This window comes from Microcebus murinus, chromosome 1 (assembly GCF_040939455.1).
Source record: "Microcebus murinus isolate Inina chromosome 1, M.murinus_Inina_mat1.0, whole genome shotgun sequence".
NCBI classification, from domain to species: Eukaryota; Metazoa; Chordata; class Mammalia; order Primates; family Cheirogaleidae; genus Microcebus; species Microcebus murinus.
In genome coordinates this window covers 88,691,067-88,708,961 of record NC_134104.1, presented here as the reverse complement: position 1 = coordinate 88,708,961, position 17,895 = coordinate 88,691,067, and the positions used below count along the sequence as shown (strand labels likewise).

General features: G+C 36.1%; 1 protein-coding gene and 1 pseudogene across 2 annotated transcripts in view; both read right to left on the bottom strand.

The window, feature by feature from the left end:
• The window catches only part of SPATA16 (spermatogenesis associated 16), a 263,568-nt gene that overhangs the window by 136,414 nt on the left and 109,259 nt on the right, over positions 1-17,895 (bottom strand). For both annotated transcript variants that reach the window (XM_012736408.3, XM_012736409.3), the window contains exon 4: positions 16,641-16,730. In XM_012736408.3, the coding sequence (XP_012591862.1) occupies positions 16,641-16,730 (90 nt within the window). The remainder of the gene's footprint in view (positions 1-16,640; positions 16,731-17,895) is intronic.
• On the bottom strand, positions 12,160-13,568 carry LOC105855435 (elongation factor 1-alpha 1-like; annotated as a pseudogene).

Here is a 17,895-nt window from a genome sequence, read left to right as displayed (position 1 = left end):
CTATCTTGGAGATTAAGCTGGGTATCCAACCCAATTCACACTTCTAGGAAGAGGTGAAGATAGCAGGTCAGAAGCAATCCACAAGGTTCACCAAACATACTTGGCCACCCAGTAGGCAACTCAGGACCAGCACTCCTCTCTGTGCCATGGTCAGGGATCAATCTTTAGGGACCTGGAGACAGGCCTGCCAGCCAGGTCTAGTGCCCCCAGGTCTTGATTAAGAGGCCAGATGAGATTGGAAAAATAAGCACCACATGTACTCACCAGCAAATTGGTATTAACTGATCAACACCTAAGTGGACATATAGGAATAACATTTATCAGGTGTTGGGCAGGTCGGGGGGAAGGGGATGGGTATATACATACATGATGAGTGCAATATGCACCATCTGGGGGATGGACACTCTTGAAACTCTGACTTGGGGGAGACAACATAACCTTAACATTTGTACCCCCATAATATGCTGAAAAAAATTTAAAAAAATTTGAGGTTAAAAATAAATAAATAAAAAAAACCCAAAGAACTCTGGAAATATGAAAAATCAGAGTGAAAGGACACACCCCCCCAAAAAACAATAATTCCTTACCCATGGATACAAACTAAAACAAAATATTAAAATGACTGATAAAGACTTCCAAATATAGATTGTAAGGAAGCTTAATGAAATACAAGAGAAAATGGAAACCCAGCACAAAGAAACCACTAAAACAATACAGAAAATGAATGAAAAATTCACTAAAGGAATAAAATTATTTAAAAAATCAATAGTACTTATGGAAATAAAAATTCATTCAAAGAAATATGAAACATAGTGGAAAGTTTTAAGAATAGACTAGATCAAGCAGAAGAAAGAATCTCAGAGCCTGAAGACAACACCTTTCAAATAAACAAGTCAGTCAAAGATGAAGAACAGAGAAAGAATAGGAATGAACAAAAAAGCCTATGAGAAATATGGGATTAGGTAAAGAGGCCTAGCATAAGAATCATAAGTGTCCATGAGGGTGAAGAAGAAAACACACATGGGTTGGAAAACCTATTTGAGGGAATAATTGAGGAAAACTTCCCTGGTCTTGCTAGAAATTTAGATATCCAGATATAAAAAAACTCAATGAACTTCTAGGAAATTCATCACAGAGGTAGTCACTACAATACATGGTCATCAGACTGGCCAAAATTAACATGAAAAAGGAACTGCTGTGAGCCATAAGGAAAAAAAAATCAGGTAACTTACAAAGGAAAACCCATCAGGCTAATTGCAGACTTCTGTACTGAGATCTTACAAACCAGAAGGGATTGGGACCCCATATTCATTCTTCTCAAACAAAATCATGGCCAGCCTAGAATTTTGTGTCCTGACAAACTAAGTTTCTTATATGAGGAGAAATAAAGACTTTCTCAGACAAGCAAATACTGGGGGTATTTGTCAAGACCAGACCCACCTTACATGAAGTACCCAGATTTGCATTATACATTGATAAGCACAACAGGCATCCACCTGTGTAAAATCACCAAAAGCTAAAGTTCAGAGGCTATGTACCATAATATCTTAAGAGGCAAAACAAAGGAATAAGGTTTTACAACAGAATGAACAGAATTCCACCCCACCTATCAATTCTTTCAATAAATGTGAATAGCTTGAATTCCCCATTCAAGAAACATAGGCTGGTTGAATGGATAAAAAGAAATGCAAGCCTGTATCTTCTGTCTCCAGGAAACATATGTAACCCACAAGGACTCAGACACAAAGTGAAGCAATAGAAAAAAATATTCCATGCAAACAGAAAGCAAAAGAAAGCTGGTATAGCCATTCTCATATCAGATAATATAGATTTCAAATAAACAATAGTAAAGAAAAAGAGGGTCATTATATAATGGTAAGGAGAGAAATTCAATAAGAAGACATAACAATCCTAAATATTTATGCAACTAACACAGGTGCACCCAGATTCATAAAGCAAACCCTACTAGATCTAAACTTGTAAACAGCAGTATTGTAATAGCTCAACACCCTACTGACAAAACTGGACAGATCCTCCAAGCAGAAAGTAAGCAAAGAAACACTGGACTTAAATGTGACTATAGAACAAATGGGCCCATCAGACATTTACTGAACATTTTACCCCAAACTGTTGAATATACATTCTTCTCATTAGTGCATGGAACATTCTCTAAGATTGATCACATCTTAGGGCAAAATAATGTATCTCAACAAATTCAAAACAATAAAAATTATACCATGTATTTTCTCAGGCCACAGTAGAATAAAATTAAAAATTAATACCAACAGAAACACTCAACTCTACACAAAGTCATACAAATTAAACAACCTACCACTGAATGATTATTGGGTCAAGGAGGAAATTAGGATGGTAATCAAATGATTCCTTGAACTAAATGACAAAGGAGATACAAGTTATGAAAATCCATGGAATTCAACAAAAGTAATCATACGAGGAAAATTCACAGCCTTAAATGCCTACATTAAAAAGACAAAAAGATCACAAATCAACAGTCTAATAAATTCTCTCGAGGAATTAGAAAAGGAAGAACAAACCAATCACAAACCCAGTAGAAGAAAAGAAATAACTATAGTAAGAGCAGAACTAAGTGAAATCAATAACAAAAGAACTACATAGAATATTAATGAAACAAAAAGTTTGTTCTTTGAAAAAATAAATAAAATTGATAACCACTCACTAGATTAACTAGAAATAGAAAAATAAGTTCAATTAGAAATAAAAAGGAGAGGTCACAACTGATAACACAGAAATACAAAATATTGTCTCTCAATAGTATAAAAATCTATGCACATAAACTTGAATCATTGAGGAAATGTGCAAACTCTTAGAAACACAAAACCTCCCAAAGCTCAATCAGAAAGAAATAGAACTCCTGAACAGACCAATAATGAGCAATGAAATTGAAGCAGCAATAAAAAATCTTCCAACAAAAAAGGGTCCCAGACCATATGGTTTCACAGCTAAAGTTTATCAGACCTACCAAGAAGAATTGTGCTCATACTGCAGAAGTTATTTCATAACATTGAGAAGAAAGGAATCCTCTTCAACTCATTCTATGAAGCCAATATAACCTTGATATCAAAGCCAGGAAAGAACCCAACAACAAAAAAGAAAACTACAGACCAATATCCCTTATGAATATATATGCAAAAATTCTAAATAAAATTTTAGCAAACTAAATTTAGTAGCACATCAAAAAAATTATTCACTCTGACCAAGTAGGCTTTATCTCAAGGATGGAAGGATTGTTCAACATACATAAATGTGATCCACCTCATAAACATATGCAAAAACAAAGATGATATGATCCTGTCAATAGATGCAGAAAAAGTATTTGGCAAAATCCAGCACCCATTTATGATAGAAACTCTTAACAAAATAGGCATAGATGAAAATATTACAAAATTATAAAAACATATATGACAAACCCTCAGCCAACATTATATTGAATGGAGAATAATTGAAAGCATTCCCACTTAGAACTGGAACTAGACAAGTCTGCCCAATGTCACCACTTTTATTCAATATAGTGCTAGAAGTCCTAGCGAGAGCAATCAGACAAGAGAAAGAAATCAAGTGTATCTAGATTGGGAAAAAAAGAGCTCAAATTAGCATTCTTTTCTGATGATATGATCACATATCTCGAAAATCCCTCAAAATTTTCCAAGAGCCTCGTGGAATTGAGAAATAAATTCAGCAAAGTCTCAGGTTATAGAATCAATGTACATAAATCAGTAGCATTCTATACACCAACTACAATAAAACTGATAATCAAATCAAAGACTCAATATCTTTCACAATAGCTACAAAGAAACAAATGCACCTAGGAATATAGAACTCTACAAGGACAACTATGAATCACCAAGGAAGGAAATAGCAGAGAATGTAAACAAATGGAAAAACAGCATCCTTATGGATTGGCAGAATCATCATTGTTTAAATGTGTATACTACCCAAAGTGATTTACAGATTCAAAGTGATCCTCATAAAAATACCAACATTATTATTCACAGATCTAAAGAAAATAATTCTATGCTTTATATGGAATCAGAAAAGAGCCCAAATAGCCAAAGCAACCTTAAGCAAAGGATCAAATTGGGAGGCATCACTTTACCAAACCTCAAGTTATAGTACAAGGTTATAGTAACCAAAGTAGCATGGTATTGGCACAAAAACAGAGACACAGATCAATGGAACAGAACTGAGAACATAGATATAAAACTATCCTCATCTTGCCATGTGATCTTTGACAAAGCAGACAAAAACATACACTGGAGAAAAGAATCTCTATTCAATAAATGGTGCTAGAAAAATTGGATAGCCACACGTAGAAGATTGAAACAGGATTCTTATCTGTTATCAATCAATGAAAATTAACTCAAGATGGATAACAAAGTTAAACCTAAGACATGAAACTATAAAAATTGTAGAAGAAAATATTGAAAAACTCTTATAGATATCAACCTAGGCAAAGAACTTATGAAGAGGACCCCAAAGGCAATCATAGCAACAACAAAAATTAATAAATGGGAATTAAAAAGCTTCTGCACAGCCAAGGAAACAATCAGTAGAACAAATAGATGACCTATACAATGGGAGAAAGTATTTGCATGCTATACATCTGATAAAGGGATAATAACCAGTATCTACAAAGAACTCAAGCAAATCACCAAGAACAAATTAAACAATCCCATCAAAAAGCATATAAAAGACATGCACAGAAGCTTCTGAAAAGAAGACAGACTGATGGCCAATCAACATATGAAAAAGTGCTCAACATCACTAATCATCAGAGAAATGCAAATCAAAACCACAATGAGATATCACCTAACTCCAGTGAGAATGGCTTTTGTCAAAAAGTCCCAAAACAACAGATGCTGGCATAGATGCAGAGAGAAAGGAACACTGTTGAAAGGATACACTGCTGGTGGGACTGCAAACTAGTACAACCTCTATGGAAAATAATGTGGAGATTCCTCAAAGAACTAAAAGCAGGCCTACCATTTGATCCAGCAATCCCACTACTGGGTATTTACCCACAGGAAAAAAAAGCCATTTTACCAAAATACACTCGCAGTTGAATGTTTATTACAGCACAACTCACAATTGCAAAGGTGTGGAATCAACCCAAGTGCCCATCACTCATGAGTGAATTAATAAAATGTGGTATGTGTATACCACGGAGTACTACTCAGCCATAAAAAATGATGAGTTAATACCTTTTGTAACAACGTGGATGGAACTTCAGACCATTATCCTAGGTGAAGTATTGCAAGAATGGAAAAACTGACACCACATATACTCACTATTAAGTTGGAACTAATCAATTAGCACTCTTATACACATGTGAAAGTAAAACTCAATGGTAATCAAACAGCTGGGAGAGGTGAGGACCAGATGGTTGAAATCATATCTAACAGGTACAAGGTACGCTGTTTGGGTGATGGGCGCACTTATTACTTTGATTTAAACTGTACAAAAGCAATTCATGTAATGAAATATTTGTATCCCTATACTATTGTGAAATAATAAAAAAAGTGACCTCTTATGGCCTCTCTGTGTTCCCTCTTATCAGCTTTCTTTGCTCCCACTCACTCTTTTTAAGACACAAAACTAGATCTATAGCTAAGAAAAAAAATATTTTGCTGTACTCCGCCACAAGTTTTCTTCACCAATATTTGCAGAAAGTGCACACAGTCCAAAAACTTGGCATTTCTAAATTATTTTAGAAATGTTTAGAGATAATGCAAATGCTTGGCATATTATTCAAAAGAAAAATGGGGCAAAAATTATCATGATGATAAACATAAATGGAGGATGGAGAAATTCACAAAGTCAATCAATGCTTGGTTTTCTCTAATGAATTTTTGGATGTCCTTATTAATAGCCTGAGTTTTTAAAAAGTGTTTTTCTATACTTTTATTGAAAAATTTGTGTATCATCACCATTATTTACTTTTAATTTGGAACATCTCCAAAAGAATAGCTGTTCTTAAGGTCACCTACTTTTCTTTAACCACTTTGTTACTGCAACCTTAAGATTAATATTATTGTTATAAGATTAGATATTTATAATTCTATAATCTATAGATAATCTATTTATAATCCTATAATATTATAATTCTATAATATTTATAATTCTTTTGTCTTAAATGTTAAGACAAAAGAGATGGCTATGAACTTGAGGCTTTACTATATTTTCCTTCACTCTTTCTTTTCCTTGAATTTACAAGCACTATTACTATACTACTTATATTAGATGTCTTAATGTCAGGTGTTTGTACTAAGTCATGGCAAACGATTGAATCTGTCTTTGTTAATGTCCATTTTAGACATCATGTACCAAGATGTAACATTTTTAAAACACTTAGGGTTTATATACCTTCATGATATCGGGGGAATGGGAAAGTCACTTAATGGTGGAATTATCATGACCGTCTTTCAACATATAAATGTAGGTTACATGTGACTAATGCCAGAATGCCTAAAGCTGCTCTGGCAATGGCAACATCCCTCCAATAAAGGGAAACAAAGCCCTTCAGGCAGATGGCCAGTTTAAGAATAAAAATTAGCTTACAGGCTTCATTTAATCTGTTTGCAGTCATAAATGAGAATTTACTTTAACCAAAAAATATCTGTGATATATTTTCAGAATCTTGCATGGTGTATGAATGGATTTTATGCTTATAACTGAATCAGAACTAAGTTAAAATAAACTCCCAACACTACTATCATCTCTTCAGAATTACTTGTCTTGAGTCTGTCAGAATATCCTCCTCCCTTGCAAGATACATAATAATCTCATTTAAAATCATAGAGTTCCATGACACCAAATAATTGACACAGTTTCTTCCTGCTTGCTGATGTAGTACTCCTGAGTGATTACTTACCTACAGCAATGCCACTGTTTTGTGTTACTAGATTTCTGAACACCTCAATTTATTTTTGGATCACTCTTTTCTTTTAACAGATTGTGATTTATATATACATTATTTCCGGCAGGATTAAGTTTGCAAGTGTAAAAAAGAAAAAAAAGAATAAAAGAAAAAGAAAAAACTATTTCCCAACTCTCTTGCTGGATCTTCTGAAGATACCCACCTACTCCCACCTTTATTAACCTCTACTACTTGGCTCGTCAGTGAGGGTGTACATGAATGAATGCATTTTAAAGTATTGTGACTTGATTTGGCTTAATGAAAACATGCTGCTTAGGAAAAAAAAGAACGATTCTGTGATATCTTGATGGTTATATATAGCCCAAACCCTAAATATTAATTCTCATTCAAAAACTGATACTCTAATGTGTCAGCTATCTTAGGCATAACTGATCATTTATTTCCAAAAGAATCTATTTTTCAAGGCATTTATCTTTTGAGAATTTCGCTGTACACTCATCCAGAAAGCAGATTTCCAGAAAATTCAAATATCTCAAGTAGTCTTAAATGCAGATTGTCAAAATGAAATAAAACAAAAGCAGCCATAATCACTGATCACTTAAAACAACAGCAATCACCAACAAAGGCCAAGAGCTTATAGACTGCATGAGATGCATCAAGAATGGTTTTTATTAATAGACCAGAAGGCAGGGAATGTTTACATTGGAGAATTATGCTAATCCCTGTGGGGTGTATCTTGAGAAGGGAGGGAGAAATTTTGGAAAAAGAGGAGAGAGGCATAAAACAAGAAGAAAGACAAGCGCAGAGAAGAAAGATAAGAGTAGCAGAGAGCCAAAATGGTAAAACAGGAGTAAACAAAAACACTGTCAGAGGCTAAGAGTGAGTAAGGCAAGCCAAGAATTAGCTCTCAGGGAGAAAATTTATCTTAGTGTGGCAATAAGCAACTGGTACAATTTAGTGGCATTTTACCAATTTGTTTTTTTAATCCTGAAAGGTACATGTAATATAAAACAGCTCTGAAATCCAGTGTCATTTAGTTCACTATTTTAAAAAAGGCAAACAGAAAATTTTAGATTACCTATTTTATTATTTCTCAAAATATTACATGTTACATTATAGTAAATAATAGTATTAATAATACAAAATAAAAGAGAGCAGATCAGATTTGTTGCAGATAATGAATTTATTTAAAGCTCTTGACTTAAATACTATACAACATATATTGTTCTAATGGCAGAGGACTGTTGGTTTTAGACCAAAATATTTCCCCAAATGATTTAGCACAAAATTTGACATGTGAAGAAGGAATCCTCTTACTGGTGTGAGGAAGCTCAGCCGTTACCCTTAAGCCTTTAATATTTAGGGTAACTGAAATCATTGTCAGCATTTAAAAGTCAAGAAATTTCCTCGCCACGTGGCCAGTGTGCTTGTGAGAGTCCTGGTTTATGCCTCTGTTTTCCTGGCATGATTTTTAATAGTGTCCTCTTTCACTATCACAAGTGTCTAGTTTGAAAGATAAATTATATGGTCACTCTAGGTGTTGGTCTCCAGTTCACTGTAGCTCAGAGGACACTCTTTTGTCTTATGATTGGCTTACTACACACATCATCTTCTTGGGCTTTGTAAACACTTTTGTTTGTTATTTCTGTTCTAATATTTTCTGTTTAGTTCATGTATATAGAAATACATAGCTAATTCTTCATCAAAGATGGATAAAGAGGCTTTGTTGTGTTTTCTCCTTTAGTTTTGCCTTCTGTTTGCCTCTTCTTACACGGTGTTGTTTTAACTAAACATCCTGTACCGTATTATGTATATTTTCCTTATGAATCTCTAGTACAGAAGACATCATGCTATTACATGATCTTAACTACTGTGTGCACACTCATATTTATCTTCCAAGTAAGGTTCTACTAACAATTTCATGTAATATCTTATTGATGTAGCCGAATAGTTTTTAATCACATACCACCATAGACTCAAAAACCAGCCAATTTAATTCACAATCCCTCTGACTGGTGCTTGGTATATTTTAGGCCTTGTGCTAGTCATTGAGTACACAGAGATGAAAGATATCATGCCATTTATGTGGTCAATAGTCATTTGCTGTCTTCACAGGACAGTCAGTCTTGGCTTTTGTTTTATGTATTTGAATATTTTCATCATATTATCATTGTTATTTTTTTATTAAACTTTGTTTTAATGGGTCTCAAAATTCTGTGACGGACTTTTGGTCAAGTTGATTCCATTAAAAACTACTGATTTTAAAAACGAATAACTTAAAACGGCCACACAAAAAGACACAAAAATGGTCCACAAAGCATTCTCCTTTTCTTCTGAAGGTTTTATGATGCATTGCTATTAACAACTGGTCCTTTACTATTAAATTTGAATGGCTGATTGAAACAAACAGTTCTGAGACAATTCTTCCACCACTGATTAAGAGTAGGGTGGCAGCGAATTTTACCACACTTACAAAGAAGAACTAGTAATATCTTGCAGAAACTATTCCACAACATCAAGAATAACAGAAACCTCCCCGACACCTTTTATTATTATTATTATTTTTTATTTCAGCATATTATGGGGGTACAGATTTTAAGGTTTCAATAAATGCCCATTTCCCCCGCTTCCCCCACAAGTCTGAGTCTCCAGCATGACCATCCCCCAGATGGTGAACATCTTCCCTGACACCTTTTATGAAGTGAATATTACTCTGATACCAAAACCAGGAAAGGATGCAACAAAAAAAGAAAACTACAGACCAATATCCCTAATGAATATAGATGCAAAAATTTTCAACAAAATCTTAGCTAACCGAATCCAGACACTTATCAAAAAAATAATCCATAAAGACCAAGTGGGCTTCATCCCAGGGATGCAGGGATGGTTCAACATATGTAAATCTATAAATGCAATTCACCACATAAACAGAAGCAAAAACAAAGACCACATGATTCTTTCAATAGATGCAGAAAAAGCTTTTGACAAAATTCAACACCCTTTCATGATACAAACACTTAAGAAAATAGGCATAGAAGGGATATACCTAAAAATGATACAAGCCATATATGACAGACCCATAGTTAACATCATACTGAATGGGGAAAAACTGAAAGTATTCCCACTTAGAACTGGAACCAGACAAGGCTGCCCACTATCTCCACTTCTGTTCAACATAGTGCTGGAAGTCCTGGCTACAGCAATCAGACAGGAAAATGGAATTAAAGGTATCCAAATAGGGGCAGAAGAGATCAAACTTTCACTGTTTGCTGATGATATGATATTATATCTAGAAAACCCCAAGGATTCAACCAAGAAACTCCTGGAACTGATCAATGAATTTAGTAAAGTCTCAGGATATGAAATCAATACACAGAAATCAGAAGCATTCATATACGCCAACAACAATCTAATTGAGAACCAAATCAAAGACTCAATTCCCTTCACAATAGCAACAAAGAAATTAAAGTACCTAGGAATATACTTAACCAAGGAGGTAAAAGACCTCTATAGGGAGAACTATGAAACACTGAGGAAGGAAATAGCAGAGGATGCAAACAGATGGAAATCCATACCATGCTCGTGGATTGGCAGACTCAATATCATTAAAATGTCTATACTACCCAAACTGATCTACAGATTCAATGCAATACCTATTAAAATCCCATCAGCATTCTTCACAGATATAGAAAAATAATTTTACGCTTCGTATGGAACCAAAGAAGACCCCGAATATCAAAATCAATTCTAGGCAACAAAAACAAAATGGGAGGCATTAATATGCCAGATATCAAACTATACTACAAAGCTGTAGTAATTAAATCAATATGGTATTGGCACAAAAATAGGAATATTGACCGGTCCAACAGATGTGAGAATCCTGATATAAAACCATCCTCATATAGTCATCTAATCTTTGACAAAGCAGACAAAAACATACACTGGGGAAAAGAATCCCTTTTCAATAAATGGTGCTGGGAAAACTGGATAACCACCTGTAGAAGGCTAAAACAGGACCCACACCTTTCACCTCTCACAAAAACCAACTCACGCTGGATAACAGACTTAAACCTAAGGTATGAAACTATTAGAATTCTAGAGGAAAATGTTGGAAACACTCTCCTAGACATCGGCCTAGGCAAAGAGTTTATGAAGAAGTCCTCAAAGGCAATCACAGCAGCAACAAAAATAAATAAATGGGACATGATCAAACTACAAAGCTTCTGCACAGCCAAAGAAATAGTCATGAAAGTAAACAGACAACTTACAGAATGGGAGAAAATTTTTGCATCCTACGCATCTGATAAGGGGCTGATAACTAGAATATACTTAGAACTCATGAAAATCAGCAAGAAAAAAATCAAATAACCCTATTAAAAAGTGGGCAAAGGACTTGAACAGAAACTTTTCTAAAGAAGACAGAAGAATGGCCAACAAACATATGAAAAAATGCTCAACATCTCTAATCATCAGGGAAATGCAAATCAAAACCACAGTGAGATATCACTTAACTCCAGTGAGGATGGCCTTTATCAAAAAGTCTCCAAATAACAAATGCTGGCATGGATGCGAAGAGAGAGGAACACTCCTATACTGCTGGTGGGACTGCAAACTAGTTCAACCTCTGTGGAAAGCAATATGGAGCTACCTTAAAGCGATACAAGTGAATCTACCATTTGATCCAGCAATCCCATTGCTGGGCATCTACCCAAATGATCCAATGACACTCTACAAAAAAGACACCTGCATCGAATGTTTATAGCAGCACAATTCATAATTGCAAGGCTGTGGAAACAGCCCAAGTGTCCATCAATCCAAGAATGGATTAATAAAATGTGGTATATGTATACCATGGAGTACTATTCAGCTCTAAGAAACAACGGTGATATAGCACATCTTATATTTTCCTGGTTAGAGCTGGAACCCATACTATTAAGTGAATTTTCCCAAGAATGGAAAAACAAGCACCACATATACTCACCAGCAAATTGGTATTAACTGAGCAGCACCTAAGTGGACACATAGGTACTACAGTAATAGGGTATTGGGCAGGTGGGAGGGGGTGGGGGGCGGGTATATACATATATAGTGAGTGAGATGTGCACCATCTGGGGGATGGTCATGCTGGAGGCTCAGACTTGTGGGGGGAGGGGGGAATGAGCATTTATTGAAACCTTAAAATCTGTACCCCCATAATATTTCAAAATAAAAAAAGAGTGGGGTGGCAGGTATTAGCAATAATATTCATTTAGCCTTCTGAGCTTTCTGGGCAGATTTGGTTACCTTGCCAGCTCTAGCAGCCTTATTGTCCACTGCTTTGATGATACCCACAGCAACTGTCCATCTGATGATGCCCACAGCCACCATCCATCTCATATCATGAACAGCAAAATGACCCAGAGAAGGATAGTCAGAGAAGCTCTCAACACACATGGGCTTGCCAGGAGCAATATGAATGATGGCAGCATCACCAGATTTCAAGAATTTAGGGCCATCCTCCAGCTTCTTTCTAGAGTGGTGATCAATCTTTTCCTTCATCTCAGCAAACTTGCAGGCAATATGAGCTGTGTGACAATCCAGTATAGGAGTATAGCCAGCACTAATTTGGCCTGGATGGTTCAGGATAATCACCTGAGCAGTGAAGCCAGCTGCTTCCATTGGTGGGTCATTTTTGCTGTCACCAGCAACGTTGCCATGACGAACATCTTTGACAGACACATTCTTGATGTTGAAGCCCACGTTGTCCCCTGGATAGGAGCTTCACTCAAAGCTTCATGGTGCATTTTAACAGACTTTACTTCAGTTGTAACACTGAGTGGAGCAAAGGCCACCACCATGCTGGGTTTGAGAACACCAGTCTCCACTTGGCCCACAGGAACAGTAGCAATACCACCAATTTTGTAGGCATCCTGGAGAGGCAGACACGGGGGCTTGTCAGTTGGATGAGTTGGTGGCAAGATGCAATCCAGAGCCTCAGGCAGTGTGGTTCTACTGGCGTTGCCATCTTTCTGGGTGACTTTCCATCCCTTGAACCAAGGAATATTGGCACTTGGCTCCAACATGTTGTCACCATTCCAACCAGCAATTGGCACACATGCTACTGTGCCAGGGTTGTAGCTAATTTTCTTAATGTCAGTGCTGACTTCTTTAACAATTTCTTCATATCTCTTCTGGCTGTAGGGCAGCTCAGTGAGTCCCTTTTGTTAACACCAACAATCAGTTGTTTCACACCTAGTGTGTAAGCCAGAAGGGTATGCTCACGGGTCTGCCCATTCTTTGCAATACTAGCTTCAAATTCACCAACACCAGCAGCAACAATCAGGACAGCACAGTCAGCCTGAGATGTGCCTGTAATCGTAATTGTGTTTTTGATAAAGTCTCTGTGTCCTGTCACATAATATTTGCTGGTCTCAAATTTCCACAGGGAGATATCAATGGTGATACCAGGCTCACGCTCAGCTTTCAGTTTATCCAAGACCCAGGCATACCTGAAGGAGCCCTTTCCCATTTTGGCAGCCTACTTCTCAATTTTTTTGATGGTTCTTTTGTCGATCCCACCACATTTGTAGATCAGATGGCCAGTAGTGGTGGACTTGCCCGAATCTACGTGTCCGATGCCTATGATGTTGATGTGAGTCTTTTCCTTCCCCATTTCGGCTTTTATGGGTGGTTTTCATGGCACCTGTATTCTGGCAGCAAACCCGTTGTGAAAAAGCCATATTATTATTTTTTTCTCAGGAAAGTAGTGTCAGATGGTGTATGTGTGTGCTGTGTTCATAAGTTGAGTGTTGGGGCAGGAGGGGCAGATCTGAGCAAAGGTATTCTGTATCAATATGCATAGAAACAGAGAGATGTTAAAGAGCTAGACTACTTGCTATTTGTGGTTAAGACCTCAGAGGGTGGCTAGTTCTTGGGGGTGGGGCGTTACAACAATCTTAATTTACTTTTGTGGTCTCAAAATGTGATTTTATCAATTTAACCAGTGCCTAGCTGTCCCCTCATGAGTGATAGCATCCCCGAAGAGCCCAAAACATAATAAAATATCTTTATTTCTACCATTTATTTTTTTTGTTCTTTCTTCTGGTAGAATGTTACTTAAAGGATATTGAGACATAAAATAAAAGGATTTGCCCATTGTGGAAAACCTGATACCTTTCGTGTAAACACAGGGAATAGCCTTCCCTCCAGCCTCTCTGATTGAGAGCCTAGGCTTTTAGAAACCATCTGGAGAATCTTTCCGTACTGTCTAATAGCAATCCCTTCCTGGGTGGAGATGCTTAGGTTCAGAAAACCTCAGATATTTCAATTTTCAGGCAATAGTTACAAATACTCTATCTTGGAAAAGATAGGGGCTGATCCACTTCACCGGGAATCATGATTTTAGGATCTCCTAAGTCACATAATAATGAAATTCATTTGTATTTGATAGGTGCCATTCAATCCCAGAAACATGACTGCTTGGCATCCTAGAGAAAATAACCTTGATGGGTTGGCTTTATCAATGAGTTTTAATATAAAATACTTATAAGAGGCCTGAACGAAACTACCCAAGTTTCCAAGAGATTTATTGGTAACATGAATGCTGTGTATATATACATTCATATTTATTGATTTGCATTAGAAATATAATAGCTAAAGTACACTAAGATATTTATGTTCACAGTGCATAGCATTCTTTATCTGGTGGGGAAGGATGACCTTATACTGCATATTGAGGGCTACAACTGCCAAGAAAACCAAGATGAAAAACATTTGTACCTGACAGTAATTATATCTGCTTCTCTGTTGGAAAGTCCACACCAGCATAACCAACAAATATCAGGAATTTTCTCAAGAATCATTGTCAGGTCAGACATCAAATGATGTTAAACAGACATACCTATAGCACTGCAGGGATATACATAACAATAGCAATCGAATATTCAGTGCCAATTTTACATGGCCAATACTGACAACTTCCTAATGTTCAAGTTCTTATTGTTTGTTTGTTTTAGGACCCATAAAGAATTTATGTCACCACTTTAGCTCTCATAGTCTTGATACAATTAAGTTATAGCCTTTTCCAAAAGCAAAAAATCTTGGATTTGTAGCACTTGCCAATTTCTGTAGTGTAAATTCTCCCAGTATTGCTAATTTCTCCTACCATTTAACAACTGACTCCCTCCAAATTCCTGAATATTTATTAATCTTCTCTTTAGAGTCTATACAAGCACACCACTAGCAGTTTTTTACTAGTTGTAATCTAATTCTGAAGTTGTAGCTCACCTTCTATTAATCTTTTGATTGGATTCAAGACACATTAATAAACTACCTTGTAAGGCTGTTTTCCAGATAGCTTTTATCTGTTTATGCTGAACCTATTCACTTCATTTATAGCTAGTGGCCTTTATTAAAACTCCTTGCATTAAGTGTGGGACAGATGGACACATTATCGTCTCTTAAATTCTCTCTCATTTACATAATTAGAAAAAGTGTGTAGGCAGAAAGTAAGCCACAGGGACACTTCAGTGGAGAAAATAAAAAGTAGGAAGAAGTCATAAATGAATATATTAGATAAAACACATTGGAGAAATAGTACAGGGAAAATGTTATGCAAAAAAGATAGTGATAAAGACCTATTTTTAAATAGTTCAAATTGGGCATTAACACATGGATAAATGACACTGTGGCATATTGTTTGTTGCTTGACTGTGAAGTGAGAGTGGCCAAGATTAACTTTGACTTCCATATCCATTTGATTGAATTCAAGCAACTCCTGAAAACATCTTACAGAAACAGAATTCATGTCAACTCCGTAGTGTCACTTTTGTAAAACCATTTTATTATCCATTCAAACTCTTGATTCTAATTTCAAAGAAGTGTTATTTACAAATGTCCTAGAAACAGCAGCCACCCGCAACTTATGCACCTTATCTCTATTACTGCAGATTTATCCCTAGGAGTTGTGCTTGGAGGAAATCTAGAATTACACATTTTTGCTAAATTCCTGGGATGGTAAAGTGGATAAGTAAGAAATGCGGGCACCTCTCTATTGGGAAATGGGGAAAATTCTTTGAAAGAATTCATCAAAGGGAAGAGAAATCTGATATTATGAGCTTAATCCAGGAAAAAAATTCCTTGTCATAGGTGAGAAGGAATTCTGAGTGTAGCATTGAAGCTATTGCACAACTCTTGCAATTCTTTGCCATAAATCTAGGTTCTGGGGATGAGAATATTAGGGACTGCTTCACTAGGTTTTTAAAAAAAACATTGGCGTCCAGGAAAAAATACTTTGGAATACCTCTAACAACCTGTGGTGTTATCTAATTCATGCCATCCTCTCTAGAAATGGGTTTCTGGATCCTTTTCATGTGATTGGATTTCATCTCCAGAACTCGAGAAAGAAATAGTCACAGAATTATGTCATTACAACCCGGACCAGGAATGTCTTCAAAAGCAAAAAGTTAAGTGCATTTCTATTATTCTGTGGAAATTTTCCTGTCATTATCAGTGACCTCATGGCTGGAAAGTTTGAATTTTCAAAGCTAAGCACTATGAACATGGAATAGTCTTAATTAAAGAAAAAGATAGTCAATAATTGCTGGTTTGACATTTATAGACAATAATTTGGATAGACTTATATTCCATGAGAGAAATAGAAAGTCCTATTATGCTATTACCAGAATCTGAGAATAAAATTAATTTAACTTGAGATAAATCTTCACAAAAGTTATAACAAATTTACCGGGCAGCTTCTGAATATCTCTCCAGACATCTAAATACTGTTGCTTGACGAAGATGATTTCGGAAATAGGCTGGGTTTAAAAGGATGCTTCTGTAAAAAGATAAAAGAAATGCAAGTGTTATTAGGTTTTTAAAAGACAATTACCAGAAGTGTATAGGAATGAAATCACATGCATTCTGTTTTATATACTATCTGTTGTAAAGGATACTAATGAAGGAAGCACTTTTTTCCCCTGTAATTGTCAGCTGAGACAGATAAATAAACATTATTGAAAAACTAAGTTTGCATTATAGACACAATTTTATTTATAGGCCTGGATATTTTTATGGATATGACAACAGTATAGAATTTGAGTTCAACTTATATTACATGTAAGATGTGGTGCTATTGCATATGCTTATGTTAATAAATCAGGCAAAAATCACAGCCTATTTATGGTATGTCTACTTTTAATAAAGGAGGAGGTTGCTAGTTACGGGATTTAGTTAAAAGAAAGGAACTGGAATTTGGCTGATGTGCTCATTTGAATTTCATAATTAGGTTCTGTGTCTTCCAGCTGGACAATGTAACAGCACGGAAAGTGCCCTGTACCATTGGCTAAGGGGTCTAGTCTTGGCCCGGCCACTTTTGGTAAAGCCCTTCCTTACTTTGGACCTCTTTTCTCTCAGCTGAAATTACAAAGTTTGGGTTGTAGATAAGATGATCTGTCTTTGCCTGCCAACTCTTCCATCATCTCATAGGGTTCTGGGGTCTCAATCCAAATCCAGATGAGAAGCTGATCATTCCCTAGCTGCCTTCTTCCCCTAGGGATAAACTGGAAGACATTTTTATTCCTTGCTTCATTGAGAGCCTACTATGGCTAGGCACTGTTCAAGGCAGACTCAGTCCATGCCACATCTGGGAATGAGAGCCAGCCATTAGTAAAAGTATAAATGTAGCTTCTATATTGATCAATGTGGGATATAAAATGTTACAGAATCAATACAGAATTATTAAGCAACATTTTGTGAGCTTGTTTTTACAAGTTGATAAGAATCATCTGGAATTAGTTCATTACTGACGTAAGTCTTTTTTTGTTTTTTTTTTCCCCCACCCATTGAAAAGCTCAGTCTATGAAACGAGTGGTTCTTAACCTTTTTAAAAGGAAATTCACAGAGCTTTTTGGGAATCATATGAAAGCTATGAAACCCTGTCCAGAAAAATGTACGCAATCATAATTGCCTCAATTTAGGGAACTCATGTGACTCCTCAGGGC